Source organism: Mobula hypostoma, chromosome 25 (assembly GCF_963921235.1).
Source record: "Mobula hypostoma chromosome 25, sMobHyp1.1, whole genome shotgun sequence".
NCBI lineage: Eukaryota > Metazoa > Chordata > Chondrichthyes > Myliobatiformes > Myliobatidae > Mobula > Mobula hypostoma.
Window position 1 is genome coordinate 40,203,024 of NC_086121.1, and position 14,760 is coordinate 40,217,783.

The 14,760-nt window shown below is 39.4% G+C and overlaps 1 protein-coding gene across 3 annotated transcripts in view; it reads left to right on the top strand.

Moving 5' to 3' along the window:
• Positions 1 to 14,760, top strand: part of mtor (mechanistic target of rapamycin kinase) — a 343,897-nt gene that overhangs the window by 69,209 nt on the left and 259,928 nt on the right. For all 3 annotated transcript variants that reach the window (XM_063033405.1, XM_063033407.1, XM_063033406.1), the window contains exons 12-13: positions 78 to 293; positions 2,556 to 2,761. In XM_063033405.1, the coding sequence (XP_062889475.1) occupies positions 78 to 293; positions 2,556 to 2,761 (422 nt within the window). The remainder of the gene's footprint in view (positions 1 to 77; positions 294 to 2,555; positions 2,762 to 14,760) is intronic.

Genomic DNA, 14,760 nt, shown 5'->3' on the forward strand with positions numbered 1-14,760 from the left:
CGGTACAAAAATCTGAATTTCCAGATGTTATTATAGTTCATGTTTCTAATTACAGAATCATTTTTGCTTCTATGCAGGCCACTCTCTTACCCAGTTTGTCAGACACTGTGCAGACCACTTCCTTAACAGTGAGCACAAAGAGATTCGAATGGAAGCAGCCAGAACTTGTTCAAGACTACTCACTCCATCAGTTCATCTTATTAGTGGTCATGGCCATGTTGTCAGTCAGACAGCTGTTCAAGTCGTGGCAGATGTGCTTAGTAAACTCCTGGTTGTGGGAATTACAGATCCAGGTAATTTTTCTGAAGTTAGTAGGGAAAAGGTCATGTTTAAAGAGTGAAATACAGCGATTCCGTTTAATTAGGGGCACATCGGGACATGTATTGTTGCAAGAAAAAGTTTGTGAACCCTTTGCAATTACTTGTTTTTCTGCATTAGTTACTCATAAGATGTGCTCTGATCTTAATCTAAGTCACAATAATAGACAAACACAATCTGCCTAAACTAATAACACACTAATAATTGTACTACTTGTCAATACTGAGTAATCACCGTATTTAACATTATTTAACGGTATTTAAGCAATCACAGTGTAGGTTCAAACAAAATATGTGAACCTCTGGGGTGATGCTTTCTACAAAGGCTATTTGGAGTCAGTTGTTCCAAGCAATGAGATGAGATTGAAGGTGTGGGTTGTAAGGGTGCCCTGCCTATAAAAAATACACATGAAGTCAGGTTACTGACAAAAAGCCTGCTCTTCTTAAGAAAGATCGATGTGCACCATGCTTCGATCAGAACAACTTTCAGAGGACCTTAGAAGAGGAATTGCAGAGATATGTGAAGCTGGAAAACGCTACAAAAGCATTCCTAAGGACCTGAGTGTTCATCAGTCCACAGTAAGAGAAATTGTTTACAAATGGAGGGAACTCAGTACTGTTGCTCCCCTCTGTAGGAGTGAGCGTCCTGCAAAGATCACATCAAGAGCACAATGTGCAATGCTGAAAAAGGTGAAAAAGAACCCAATGTTAACAGCAGAAGACCTGCAGAAATTTCTAGAACTTGCTACAGTCTCTGATCATGTGTCGACTATAAGAAAAACTGAAGAAGAATTGTGTTCATGGATGGACACCACAGAGGACACCACTGGTCTCTAAAAAACGGATGAGACAAAAGTAGAACTCTTTGGCAGAAATGCACACCACTGATTGGGGGAAGAGGGCACTGCACACCAACACAAAAACCTTAGTAAGAAATTATGTATTTAAATGAAATAGAGAACACATTAGAACACTATCAATACTATTACAGTAATATAAAACCACGTTAGTTCTTTATAGTTATGAATGGATCAATACACAGTATGCTGCTGCACTTTTGATTGACTGTAACTGAACAGACGCCTAGTGTAGATAATGAACTGCCTTCATACAATGCTATTGACGATTGCATCTTCCAAATCTTCGTTTTCATTGTAACATTCAATAGTGAAGTCATTTCATTCTCACTCCTAGCAATTTCTGGCATCTCCAAGAACGAATGCTTGAAACCTCTGAGCAAAACAGTTCTGAATGGTCTTCCTGTTTATTTCTCGCCAGCTATCAATGACAAAAATCACAACTTTTTGAACACATACAACCACTGCTATTTAAAAACTGTTTGCTCTTAACACAGTGTAGTTTCTAACGCCCACACAAGTGCATGTACTGGATGCTAGTTAGAAACTGTTCGGCAACAGTCTCTTTCCCTAATTAAGCAGCAGAATGTCGTAAATAAGTGGAGGGAATCCTGATTATTTTCTCGATTAGTTTTTGTTCCTTAAGAGTTGTCTCAAATAAGCTGCTGCCCTGATTACCCAATGACCCAATTAACCAGAATCCACTGTATTGTTAAACACCTTTTAGACTGTGAAATCTAACCCTGGTTCCTTAATTTTTGAAAACTTCAGCTGTTGAAGGCTCAGGACTTGTAACTGTAGTTCCTATGGATAATGTAGAAAGTAAATCCTGTGCTGTGGTCAAACTAATAAAACATTAGGAAAATAAGCATTTATATTAAACAGTGCTGGACTAAAGACTACAGTTTATTTTTAATTTTCTCATCTTGGATTCATATCTTCTAAAAATTTGTGCTATACTTCCTAGAATTCCATACAGTTGAAGTCAGAAGTTTACATACACCTTAGCCAAATGCATTCAAACTCAGTTTTTCACAATTCCTGACATTTAATCCTTGCAAACTTGCCTGTCTTTATATTCTACTTCTTCTGAATCCGGTTAAAAATAGGAAGTAAAATCTGCATGAGGATTTATTTTCTCTAATAGCTCACCAAAACAAAAGGAAGCATTTAACTATTGGATGCTGTTCCATTATTTTGGCTAGTGGAATGTTCTGTTTTTAAAATGTAAATGTGAATGTGTTTAGGAAAACACAAATACTATAGCAAGTACAACGTTTGTACAAGAGTAGAATACATATTACTATTCGATCAACTGTTCTAATTTTTGACATTTTATAAGTTTATGGAGAAATTCAACTTATCCATTTTGCTTATTCAGATCCTGATATTCGGTACTGTGTGCTGGCATCATTAGATGAACGTTTTGATGCCCATTTAGCCCAAGCTGAGAACCTGCAAGCTCTTTTTGTGGCACTGAATGATGAAGTCTTTGAAATTCGAGAGCTTGCCATCTGTACGATTGGTAGATTGAGCAGCATGAACCCTGCGTTTGTGATGCCTTTTCTTCGCAAAATGCTGATACAGGTGAGTTTTTTTAAAAATGATTATTTTCTAGTATGTGTGGATATCAAACCATGCATACCACTTAACGTACTAACCGAAAATATAATGCCTTAACTGTCAACACTTATCTATGTCGGTACTATGTCCAGTAAAACGAAACTTTTGACGTAATATGTTTTACTTGTCTTTTTCCCCCAAAAAATTTTCATATCAATCTTCATTTGTGCATATGTCATGTGCATGGGAAAGGGAACTGTATGAAACTGAGAGAATCTCGTTTCAGAAGTCTGGAAGGTAATGGAAGAGGGAAGTGATTAGAGGGTAAGGGAACTGTATGAAACTGAGAGAATCTCGTTTCAGAAGTCTGGAAGATAATGGAAGAGGGAAGTGATTAGAGGGTAAGGGAACTGTATGAAACTGAGAGAATCTCGTTTCAGAAGTCTGGAAGATAATGGAAGAGGGAAGTGATTAGAGGGTTTAGAAAGTATGGTAGAAGGAGATAATTAAAAGGGAAGAATGCTCTTAGATTATAACCACCGGCTCAAAGCAGCTGTATTGAATAGAGTAGCTTTGTTGTAAGTTCGATGTAGTTCTCAAAATTTGATATGAAAAAAAATCCAGAGAAATTCACAGCGGGCCTTCCAACATGAAAATAAGAAGTACACTGTAGGATTAAGATTTTTGGTGGATCAACTCCATGATGTTTATTCTTCATTTTAGCAAATAGATCCGTGAATTCTTATTTTGCCAAATTGATTCCATAATATGTTATTCAATATCTCTTGTTGGAATGCTCGTATAATTCCTACCTTAACCACAAATCATGAAGTGCATTCCATGTCCTTGCTACAATAGCATCACCAGGTAGGTCCATAAGTAATTATTGTTTTTAACCTTGTTAAACAGCCCTTGATTCTGTACCTTGAAAATATTACAAATATGCTGTTTCCATATACTCTGTCCATAGTTTTCATTTTTTAACGTATCATCTATAACTGACATTGTCACTTTTTGTATATTTTACTTTGATTTTCTCATAGCAGTTCGAACTTTGGAGAATTTGTTTTCTCTCTTTCAATCTCAATGTTCTCCCTATATTGCACAGTTCAATACTGTATTTGCTTCTCTCTGATACTTTAAGATCTAGCGTGAGATAACTGCTATTCTGAAACAAAAAAAGGATGTGCCAGGCCGCTGAAATAAAATTGAAATCAGAATCAGGTTTATTATTGTATGCTGTGAAATTGCTTTTGTGGCAGTAGTGCAGTGTAAGACTTAAAAGTATTGTAAATTACAAGAAGTACTAAAATAGAATAGTGTGGCAGTATTCATAGGTTCATGGACCATTTAGAAATCTATGACAGAGGGAAGAAGCTGTTCCTAAAATGTTCAGTGTGTGTCTTCGGGTTCCCATACCTCCTCCCTGATAGTAGCAATGAGAAGTGGGCATGTTCCCAATGCTAAAGGATCCTTAATAATGGATGCATCCTTCTTGAGGCAGCAATCCAGGCAGCATCTGTGGAGAACAAAATAATAATTTTTCTTTCTCTGTGCATGTTTCCTGACTTTAGTATTTCCGGCATTTTATTTCATCATTACCTTTTAGCTTTTAACTTTTCTATATTCTGTTATAAAGATCAGAGTTTCATTGTATCCCATCAACCCAGGTGCAGCCTTTAATGAATCACAAACGCTACTCCCAGATCCCTTTGCATTTATGTATCACTGATTTAACTTCCATTCAATGCATTGTTAATTTTGTTTTAAATCAGGATGTATGACATCACATAGGTATTAATTTTCATTCTCTATCTTTCCTTCCCTTTTTCGTAAACCACAAAAATCCCCTTTGTGCTCTAGTTACACATATTCTGGTTTCACTTCTCCATTTATGTATTACTTCATTAATGTCTATATTACCACCACACTGAATAGAAGGAATTATTTAAGGGAGAAGAGACAGATTAATATTTTTGGTATAGACTTATATTCTTTGTCTTTTTAGATGCCAGCAGACCTGGATGTTGCTTGCATGGTTTACTGCTTATTTTAATATACTCGAGATTATATATTTTGCCAGTAGGTGGTGTATGTGAGTGGCTTTGGCTTTTATTTTGAGTGAATGGTTCAGTGATCAATGATTCTACACGGTTATGTCCTTAGGATTTTTGAGATGTAGATGATTAGTTGGTTTGGGAGAGGGGAAAATAATGATAAATCTTACTAGGTGCATACTAAGCATGAATAATATTCAAATTTATTTAATTATAATTGGCTGAAAGAGTAGTTGTACAATTTTTGTCTTTGATTATGTACATTGCAGAAAATCATTCTTGTGAGGGGTTAATAACATCTTGTTTCTCCCCCAACTAGCTGAAATGATCCTTTCTTTATTAGTGTGTTTCTGCCCCATCGACAAAAGATGCTGCTGGTTCTGGCTCTTGGAAAATGAAGTTGACCAACTGTGGGTAGAGAAACATAGGAGTGGTCATACATCAAAAATATTTTGATTAGTAATGGAGAATTCAAATAGACTTCTAAAATTGAAATCTTAGATCAACTGATGAAAGGTGATCTAGCCCAGGTAAATTGTAAACAAAGATTGACAGGTAAAACTAATATGTCATTGGATTGACTTTAAAAGGAGCTTGTGTGGGTACAATGTCGTAGGAAAAGATCAGGCAGTCAAAGTCTGAACCTTGTGCAATGGAAGAGAGAGTGGATCAAGTAGTGAACAGGTGTGCATGATGTGGAGGTTGCAGAGTCCTAGAGTCATTCAGAGCAGAAAAGGGTCATTCAGCCTAACTCATCCCTGCCTATCAAGTTGCCTATCTGAACTAATCCCATTTTCTTACATTTAGCTCTTACTTCTCACACCTTAACCTTTCAGCTAATTTTAGCCCCCCGACCCTAGGAAAAACACAAATGATCCACCTTCTCAAAGTAGAGAAGTTTGCCTGACAGCTAACATAAAAGAAAAAGTAAAGTATTCTGTGAATAAGAGGAGAAAGGAAGATGATCTATTCAAAAATGCAGAGAGTATAGTTAAAATAATTGGTAAGAACTTTTTTTAAAAATCAAGGAATACCACGCTGCCAAATAAAAGAGACAGTAGGAATAATAATGAGGTACAAGAAAGACCCTTTGCTTGGAGAAGGTAAATAATTCAAATGCGATGCATCTGTGGTCTCTTAAAAGTCTGTGGGTAGAAGTTACTGAAAAATTGATTAATATAATTTAGTAGTGGAGGTGCTAGACTATTGCAGAATAGCAGATCCCATTTTAATTGTAGTTCTATTGTTTAGACCATAAAACTATAAGACATAGGAGCAGAATTAGGCCATTTTGCCCATTGAGTCTGCTCCGCCATTCAATCATGGCTGATCCTTTTATTTTTCCCTCTTATTCAGCCCCACTCCCCGGCCTTCTTCCCATAACCTTTGATGCCATGACCAATCAAGAACCTGTCAAGCTCTGCCTTAAGTACACCCAATGACCTGGCCTCTACAACTGCCTGGGGAAATAAATTCCACAAATTCACCATGCTCTGGCTAAAGAAATTTCTCCGCATCTTTGTTTTAAATGGACTCCCCTCTATCATGAGGCTGTGCCCTGTTGTCCTAGACTCCCCCACCATGGGAAATATTTTTTCCACATCTGCCCTGTCTTGGCCTTTCAACATTCGAAAGGTTCCAATATGATCCCCCCTCATTCTTCTATGTTCCAGCAAGTACAGACCCAGAGCTATCAAACGTTCCTCGTATGGTAACCCTTTCATTCCTGGAATTATCCTTGTGAACCTCCTCTGAACCTTCTCCAATGCTAGCACATCTTTTCTTAGATGAGGAGCCCAAACTATTCACAATACTCAAGGTGAGGCCTCACTAGTGCCTTATAAAGCCTCAGCATCACATCCCTGCTCTTGTATTCTAGACCTCTTGAAATGAATGCTAATGTTGCATTTGCCTTCCTCACCACCGGCTCCACTTGCAAGTTAACCTGTAGGGTGTTCTACACAAGGACCCTCAAGTCCTTTTGCACCTCAGGTTTTTGGATTTTCTTCTCGTTTAGAAAATAGTCTGCACGTTTATTTCTACTACCACAGTGCATGACCATGTATTTTTCACCCATTTCACTTGCCACTGTCTTGCCCATTCTCCTAATCTGTCCTTCTACAGCCTACCTGTTTCCTCAACAACACCTGCCCCTCCACCAATCTCTGTATCATCTGCAAACTTGGCAACAAAGCCATCTATTCCATCATCTAAATCATTGATGTACAGCGTAAAAAGAAGCTGGCCCAACACTGGCCTCTGCGGAACACCACTAGTCACTGACAAAGGATCCTTTTATTCTCGCTAGCTGCCTCTTACCAATCAGCCAATGGAGGTCGTTGGAGAAGGAGGTGGTAAGGTTGATGCGGATAACCTCTCTCCCCTGCCCCTCACTCTCAAATCGTCTTGTTCTCATAAAGGCTCAGTGCACTCAATAAGATTATAAAATATCAATAATCTTAAAAGATTAGAGAGAAGATTTACAAGGATGTTACTGGCTTTTGGGGACTTGAGTTATAGGGAAAGGTTGAATAGATTTGAACTTCATTCCCTTGAGCGCAGGAGAATGAAGAAAGATCTTATTGAGCAGGGTTCCCAATCTTTTTTATGCCATGGAGCCCTACCATTAACTGAGGGGTCTGTGGACTTGATTTTGGGAACCCCTGTTTTAGAGGTATACAATGTTAGAAAGTGTATAAACTTTCTCTTCTGGTTGGGTGAAACTAGGCTTGGAGATCATAGCTTTAGGGCGAAAGGTGAATAATTTTAAGGGGAATAAGTGTGGGCTGACATTAAGTGTCATTTCATTCATATAAGAGGGATGTCAGGGTGAGAGTGGGGTGGAGAATTGGTGGCTAGATGTATGGAAACTTGGGATCGCTGTTGTGAAGAAAAATGTTACTGCAGTGCAGCACACCATGTTGATGTGTGTGACCAGGAAGTTAGAAGAAAGGCAAATAGCATAAATGTTTGCAAACTTCAACAGCTCTTGAATTCTAGTCACTCTTTCCTTTTCTCTGTTGTCTGGCTGGACTCTGGTCTTGGCTGTACCCCTTGGTATGGTTTCACTCTCTGTTCTAGTCTTCCCTCTGATGCTGAATGATTAGCCATTAGCACGGGCCTTAGCTTCATTCCCCAACACCACTAGTTTAATAAATTTCAAACTCACCATGATGCCTTCCCCTCTGCTCAACCTTTGGCCAGGAGTCTTGATTCCAGACTGCTCCATCTCTAAACTTCTTGACCCCACTGAACGCATCTCCTCAGCCTTTCAGGAGGAAGCAATGTGTTACTTATGACATCTCCCTCCACCCACATTGCCCCTCATTGGGCAAACACCATTCCTAGCACAAGCAGTCATCAGCCTTTCAGTCTCAGCTGAGGATGGACCCTAAGGATCCCTGGGTACAACCTTCAGCCTTTTGGGTTAACTGCAAATTTGGTGGGAAACAGAAGAAAAAAATGGAATTACAAAATTACTTCCTACTGTTAAATTAAACCTCAGCCATTGCTGGATTCTGCCTCCTGTGCACGCACTGTAAATATTGGGGCCTCTGTCAAATGCAAAAAGAGAGCAAAAAGCAAAGTGGAGGTATTTAGTCTGTGAAGGGAAATAAGTTGGAACATGCTATTTCCTTTAAAGTCTCCTGCTTGGAGACTGGAAGGCTTTTAATAAATTGAAATTCAACTGTGAGACACTGTTGCAAGCTAAATAGTTACACAGTTAAGGTCTCTCTTAGGCTTGCCCCAGGAGGAAATGAAATCATTTTCTAAATTGTCTGGTGACCCTTTCAGTGGAAATTCAGAACAGATGCCAGAACTTTGATGGGTATTGGTCTTGTTTTATACAGATTTTGTATTCTTATTTTCCACGAGTACCACTCTGATGTCTGGAAGTTTGCCCAACAGAGGGCAAGTCTCCTGAATTTTCATTCAAAGTAGTTAGTGCTAAAAGCCAATCAGAACAATTGGATGTATTGTAAATCAATTCATTTTGTTTAGAAATTTATGTGTAGTAAATAAAAATAAGTCGGGCTTTTATTAGAGTTAACTACATAGAAAGTATTAGTTGAGTGTGTATCTATTATGGACTGATCTGGTAACTATCTTCCTTTACCAACACGCTATTTACATGCTGCAAAATAATTTTTTTTGCAGATTTTAGACTGTTTATCAGAAAATATAGAGCAGTTGAAATTTGAAGTCTGGAAATTGTAATATTTTAAATATTCACTGTCCAGAAAGCAAGCCAAATGTTGCTATTCTATAGGGATTCAGTGATACTGATTTACCGCACGTTTTGTGATGTACAGCCAGATTGTTCTGTGCTATAGGAAGTCTACTGTTGTTGTAGAGTTTTTCTAATTGTAATTGTAACACTTGAAATTGGAATCAAGAAAGTTCTTTGCAGTAGTTGCCTGTATTATTTTCCCCATTTTCCTGGAGATTTTCCTCATTTTTACTGTACAACCATTACTTTGCAAAGCATTGGAAAATTACCAAATTATTGCATTACCAAAATCTGGGAAAGAGCTTACAGGCTTCTTCTATAGTCTGTTGCTATGCACTTTTCACCCAGTTCTATATGGAATACGGAGTTATTTTTCTGATTTCAATTAAAACTACATTTATGTGTATCAGTTAAATAATTAAATTACTTAACAACAAAGAGTGAGCAGTCAGAAGCAAGAAAGCTGAGGTTAGTAACTGAAAAGCATTTAGTAATAGTAACTAACCATCAGACAATTCCTGTTATCCAATTGGAAATACACTGTTTAAACAATGATATGAGTAGAACTATCTTTTCATGCTATGATAATATCTAAAACCTACTGCAACAGCATCTCAAACAAGAATGTATTCCTTTCAAGTTGTTTTATTAAAAATAAGAACAGAAAATACTGAAAACATTCAAAAATTTAAGCAGCATCAGTGAGGAGAGAAATATTTTGTAGGTCAAAAATCCTTCATAAGAGCTGGGAATGGCTATCAACCTGAAACATTTTTTCACAGATGTTATCTAACCTGTTGAGAGTTCCCAGTATTATTTTTATTCATATTTATGTTTGGAATTTCAGAATCTTAAAAATCTTGACCTCTAGTGGAGCAATACAGCCGTAGAATTTGCATCTCATGCTCACTGCAAATCTATCATGAAAGTCACTGACCCAGGATATTCTGTAGATGCTGGAAATCCAGAGTAATAAACAGAAAATGCTTGAGGAAGCCAGCAGGTCAGGCAGGATCGACAGAGGAATAAACGATCAACGTTTCAGGTCAAGATCCTTCATCAACACCAAAGTGACTTGGTGGTCCTGACAAAGGCTCTCAGTCTGAAATGACTCCATCGATACTATCTGACCTGCTGAGTTCCTCTAGCATTTTGTATGTTAATATAAGTCACTACTTAACCATATAACAATTACAGCATGGAAACAGGCCATCTTCTAGTCTGTGCCAAACTCTTACTCTCACCTAGTCCCACCTACCTGCACTCAGCCCATAACCCTCCATTCCGTTCCTGTCCATATAGCTGTCCAATTTAACTTTAAACGACAACATCGAACCTGCCTCAACCACTTCTGCTGGAAGCTCGTTCCACACAGCTACCACTCTCTGAGTAAAGAAGTTCCCCCTCATGTCACCCCTAAACTTTTGCCCTTTTACTCTCAACTTATGTCCTCTTGTTTGAATCTCCCCCATTCTCAATGGAAAAAGCCTATCCACATCAACTCTATCTATCCCCCTCATTATTTTGAATACCTCTATCAAGCCCCCTCCCCTTCTACGTTCCAAAGAATAAAGACCCAACTTGTTCAACCTTTCTCTGTAACTTAGTTGATGAAACCCAGGTAGCATTCTAGTAAACCTTCTCTGTACTCTCTCTATTTTGTTGACACCTTTCCTGTAATTCGGTGACCAAAACTGTACACAATACTCAAATTTGGCCTCACCAGTGCCTTGCACAATTTTAACATTACATCCCAACTCCTATACTCAATGCTTTGATTTATAAAGGCCAGCATACCAAAAGCTTTCTTCACCACCCTATCCACATGAGATTCCACCTTCAGGGAACTATGCACCATTATTCCTAGATCCCTCTGTTCTACAGCATTCAATGCCCTACCATTTACCATGTACGTCCTACTTATATTAGTCCTACCAAAGTGTAGCACCTCACATTTATCAGTATTAAACTCCATCTGCCGTCTTTCAGCCTGCTCTTCTAACTGGCCTAAATCTCTCTACAAGCTTTGAAAACCTACTTCATTATCCATAACTCCACCTATCTTAGTATCATCTGCATACTTACTCATCCAATTTACCACCCCATCATCCACATCATTAATGTATATTACAAACAACATTGGACCCAGTACAGATCCCTGAGGCACACCACTAGTCACCGGCCTCCGATCTGACAAACAGTTATCCACCACCGCTCTCTGGCGTCTCCCATCCAGCCACTGCTGAATCCATTTACTAGTTCCATATTAATGCCTAACGATTAAACCTTCCTAACCAACCTTCCGTGTGGGACCTTGTCAAAGGCTTTACTGAAGTCCATATAGACAACATCCACCGCTTTACCCTCATCAACATTCGTAGTAACCTCTTCAGAAAATTCAGTAAGATTTGTCAAACATGTTGACTGTTCCTAATCAGACCCTGTCTATCCAGATAATTATATATACCATCTCTGAGAATACTTTCCATGAATTTACCCACCACTGACATCAGACTCACAGGCCGATAATTGCTAGGTTTACTCTTAGAACCCTTTTTAAACAGTGGAACAACATGAGCAATACGCCAATTCTCTGGCACCATCTCCGTTTCTAATGACATTTGAAATATTTCTGTCAGAGCCCCTGCTATTTCCACACTAACTTCCCTCAAGGTCCAAGGGAATATCCTGTCAGGACCCGGAGACTTATCCACTCCTGTACTTCCTCTTCTTTAATCATCATAGTTTCTATAACTTCCCTACCTGTTTCCCTTATCTTACACACTTCAATATCCTTCTCCTTAGTGAATACCGAAGAAAAGAAATTGTTCAGAATCTCCCCCATCTCTTTTGGCTCCACACGTAGCTGTCCACTCTGATTCTCTAAGGGACCAATTTTATCCCTTACTGTCCTTTTGCTATTTATATAACGGTAGAAACCCTTGGGATTTATTTTCACCTTACTTGCTGAAGCAACCTCATATCTTTTAGCTTTTCTAATTTCTGTCTGAAGATTCTTTTTACAGTCTTTATATTCCTCGAGTGCCTCATTTACTCCATGCTGCCTATATTTATTGTAGATATCTCTTTTTCCGAACCAAGTTTCCAATATCCCTTGAAAACCATGGCTCTCTCAAACTTTTAACCTTTCCTTTCAGCCTAACAGGAACATAAAGATTCTGTACTCTCAAAATTTCACCTTTAAATGACCTCTATTTCTCTATAACATTCTTCCCATAAAGCAATCTGTCCCAATCCACTCCTTCTAAATCCTTTCGCATCTCCTCAAAGTTAGCCTTTCTGCAATCAAAAATCTCAACCCTGGGTCCAGACCTATCCTTCACCATAATTATATTGCAATGTGATCACTGGACCTGAAGTGCTCCCCAACACAAACCTCCGTCACCTGACCTATCTCATTCCCTAACAGGAGATCCAACACTGCCCCTTCTCTCGTTGGTACCTCTATGTATTGCTGCAAAAAACTATCTTGCACACATTTTACAAACACCAAACCATCCAGCCCTTTTACAGTATGGGCTTCCCAGTCTATGTGTGGAAAAGTAAAATCTCCCACAATCACAACCTTGTGCTTACTACAAATATCTGCTATTTCCTTACAAATTTGCTCCTCCAATTCTCGCTCCCCATTTGGTGGTCTATAATACACCCCCATAAGAGTTACTACACCCTTTACATTCCTCAATTCCACCCAAATAGCCTCCCTAGATGAGCCCTCTAATCTATCCTGCCTGAGCACCGTTGTAATATTTTCTCTGGCAAGCAATACAACACCTCCCCCTCTTGTCCCTCCAATTCTATCACACCTGAAGCAATTAAATCCAGGAATATTTAGTTGCCAGTCTCAACCCTCCTGTAACCATGTTTCACTAATAGCTACAACATCATACTTCCAGGTATCAATCCATGCTTTAAGCTCATCCACCTTTTTTACAATGCTCCTAGCATTAAAATAAATGCATTTAAGAAATTTTCCACCTCTTACTCTCTGTTTATCACTAACTGTGCAAACAACTTTACTATTTTCTTTTTCTTCCTTCTTCCCTACATCTGTCCCTACATTCTGGTTCCCCTCCCCCCCCATCTAGTTTAAATCTACCGGAGCCTCTCTAGCAAACCTATCTGCAAGAATATTTGTCCCCCTCCAGTTCAGATGTACACCGTCCCGCCGGAACAGGTCCCACCTTCCCTGGAAAACTGCCCAATTATCTATAAATCTGAAGCCCTCCCTCCTGCACCATGTCTTCAGCCACATGTTGATCTGCGCTATCTTACTATTTCCAAACCCACCTGCACTTGGCACTGGTAGCAATCCTGAGATTGCTATCCTGGAGGTCCTGTCCTTCAACTTGGCATCTAACTCCCTAAACACACCTTTCAGGACCTCCTCACTTTTCCTACCCACATCATTGGTCCCTACATGGACCACAACATCTGGCTACTCACCCTCCTTCTTGAGAATACTGAGAACTCGATCCGAGATATCACGGACCGCGGCACCAGGGAGGCAACAGACTATTGGGTATCCCTTCTGAGCTGAAGGTCCAGTCTCGGTGCCACAGACGCCACTGCAACTTGTCCCTGGCAGGTTGTCCCCATCAACAGTATCCAAAATGATATACTTATTATTGGTGGGAACGGCCACAGGGGTGCTCTGCTCATTCTGTCTATTCCCCTTCCCTCTCCTGACAGTCACCCAGCTACCTGTCTCCTGACTCTCAGGGGTGACTATCTCCCTGTAACTCCTCTCTATTTCTGCCAATGATCGGAAGTTCATCCAGCTCCAGCTCCCTAACTCGGTTTGTCAGGAGCTGCAGCTGGATGCACCTTTCGCAGGTGTAGTAATCAGGGACGATTGTGCTCGCCCTGACTTCCCACATCCTGCGAACAGAGCACTCAACTGCCCTAACTGCTGCCTCCATTATCTACTCCTAAGGTAATTAGATTTATTAAAGGAACTTACCCGGCCATACCTCTCTTGGAGTGAAGCTGTTCTTCAGCTTCTGCTCGCCGAAGCCTCAGGAGCCAAAGTCTTCCTACTCTGTCTCCCTCTACTCTGTCGCCCGCTCCGTTAATCTGCTGTCTTTTAAATATTCCCGCTGCCTCACGGTCCGACTTACACGTGCTTGCGCAGTCATGCCCCATTCAACTTGCTCTGGCCTGATCTGCTAAGTCAAGGTGCTTGCAAGCTGATCTTCAGAATATAAGAAATTGTAATCTTTTCAGTCCTAGGAACCTGCTCTGCTGTTCAACAAGACCATGGCTTTTCCTCCACCTCAGTAATATTTTCTTGTCTTATCCCAGTTTCCCCTGATTCCTTTAATATCCAGAAATCTGTTCATCTCTATTTTCAACGCAATTAAAGGCTGAGCTTCCACTCTCCTGAGGAAGGATTCCTTGGATTCGCCATCCTCTGAGTGAAGTTTTATCTGCGTGTGACAAAACGTTTAATACTTTCAGTTATGTCTCTAGTAACCTAGCATCGTAAAACATACATTTACTTGCATCTGATTAGAATTGTTATTTTTGCAAGTTTACAATATAAAGACATCATTAATATTTACTTCAGTATTAAAATAACTGACAAACATGAGGGTATGTGGTTTGATAGCCATGATTATCCAAACTTTAGTTTAGTTTTAGGAGGTTTATTAGAACTGCTCATTGATCTTCCCGCCTCCAGTTTGCTTATGATTATACCATTGGATCATACC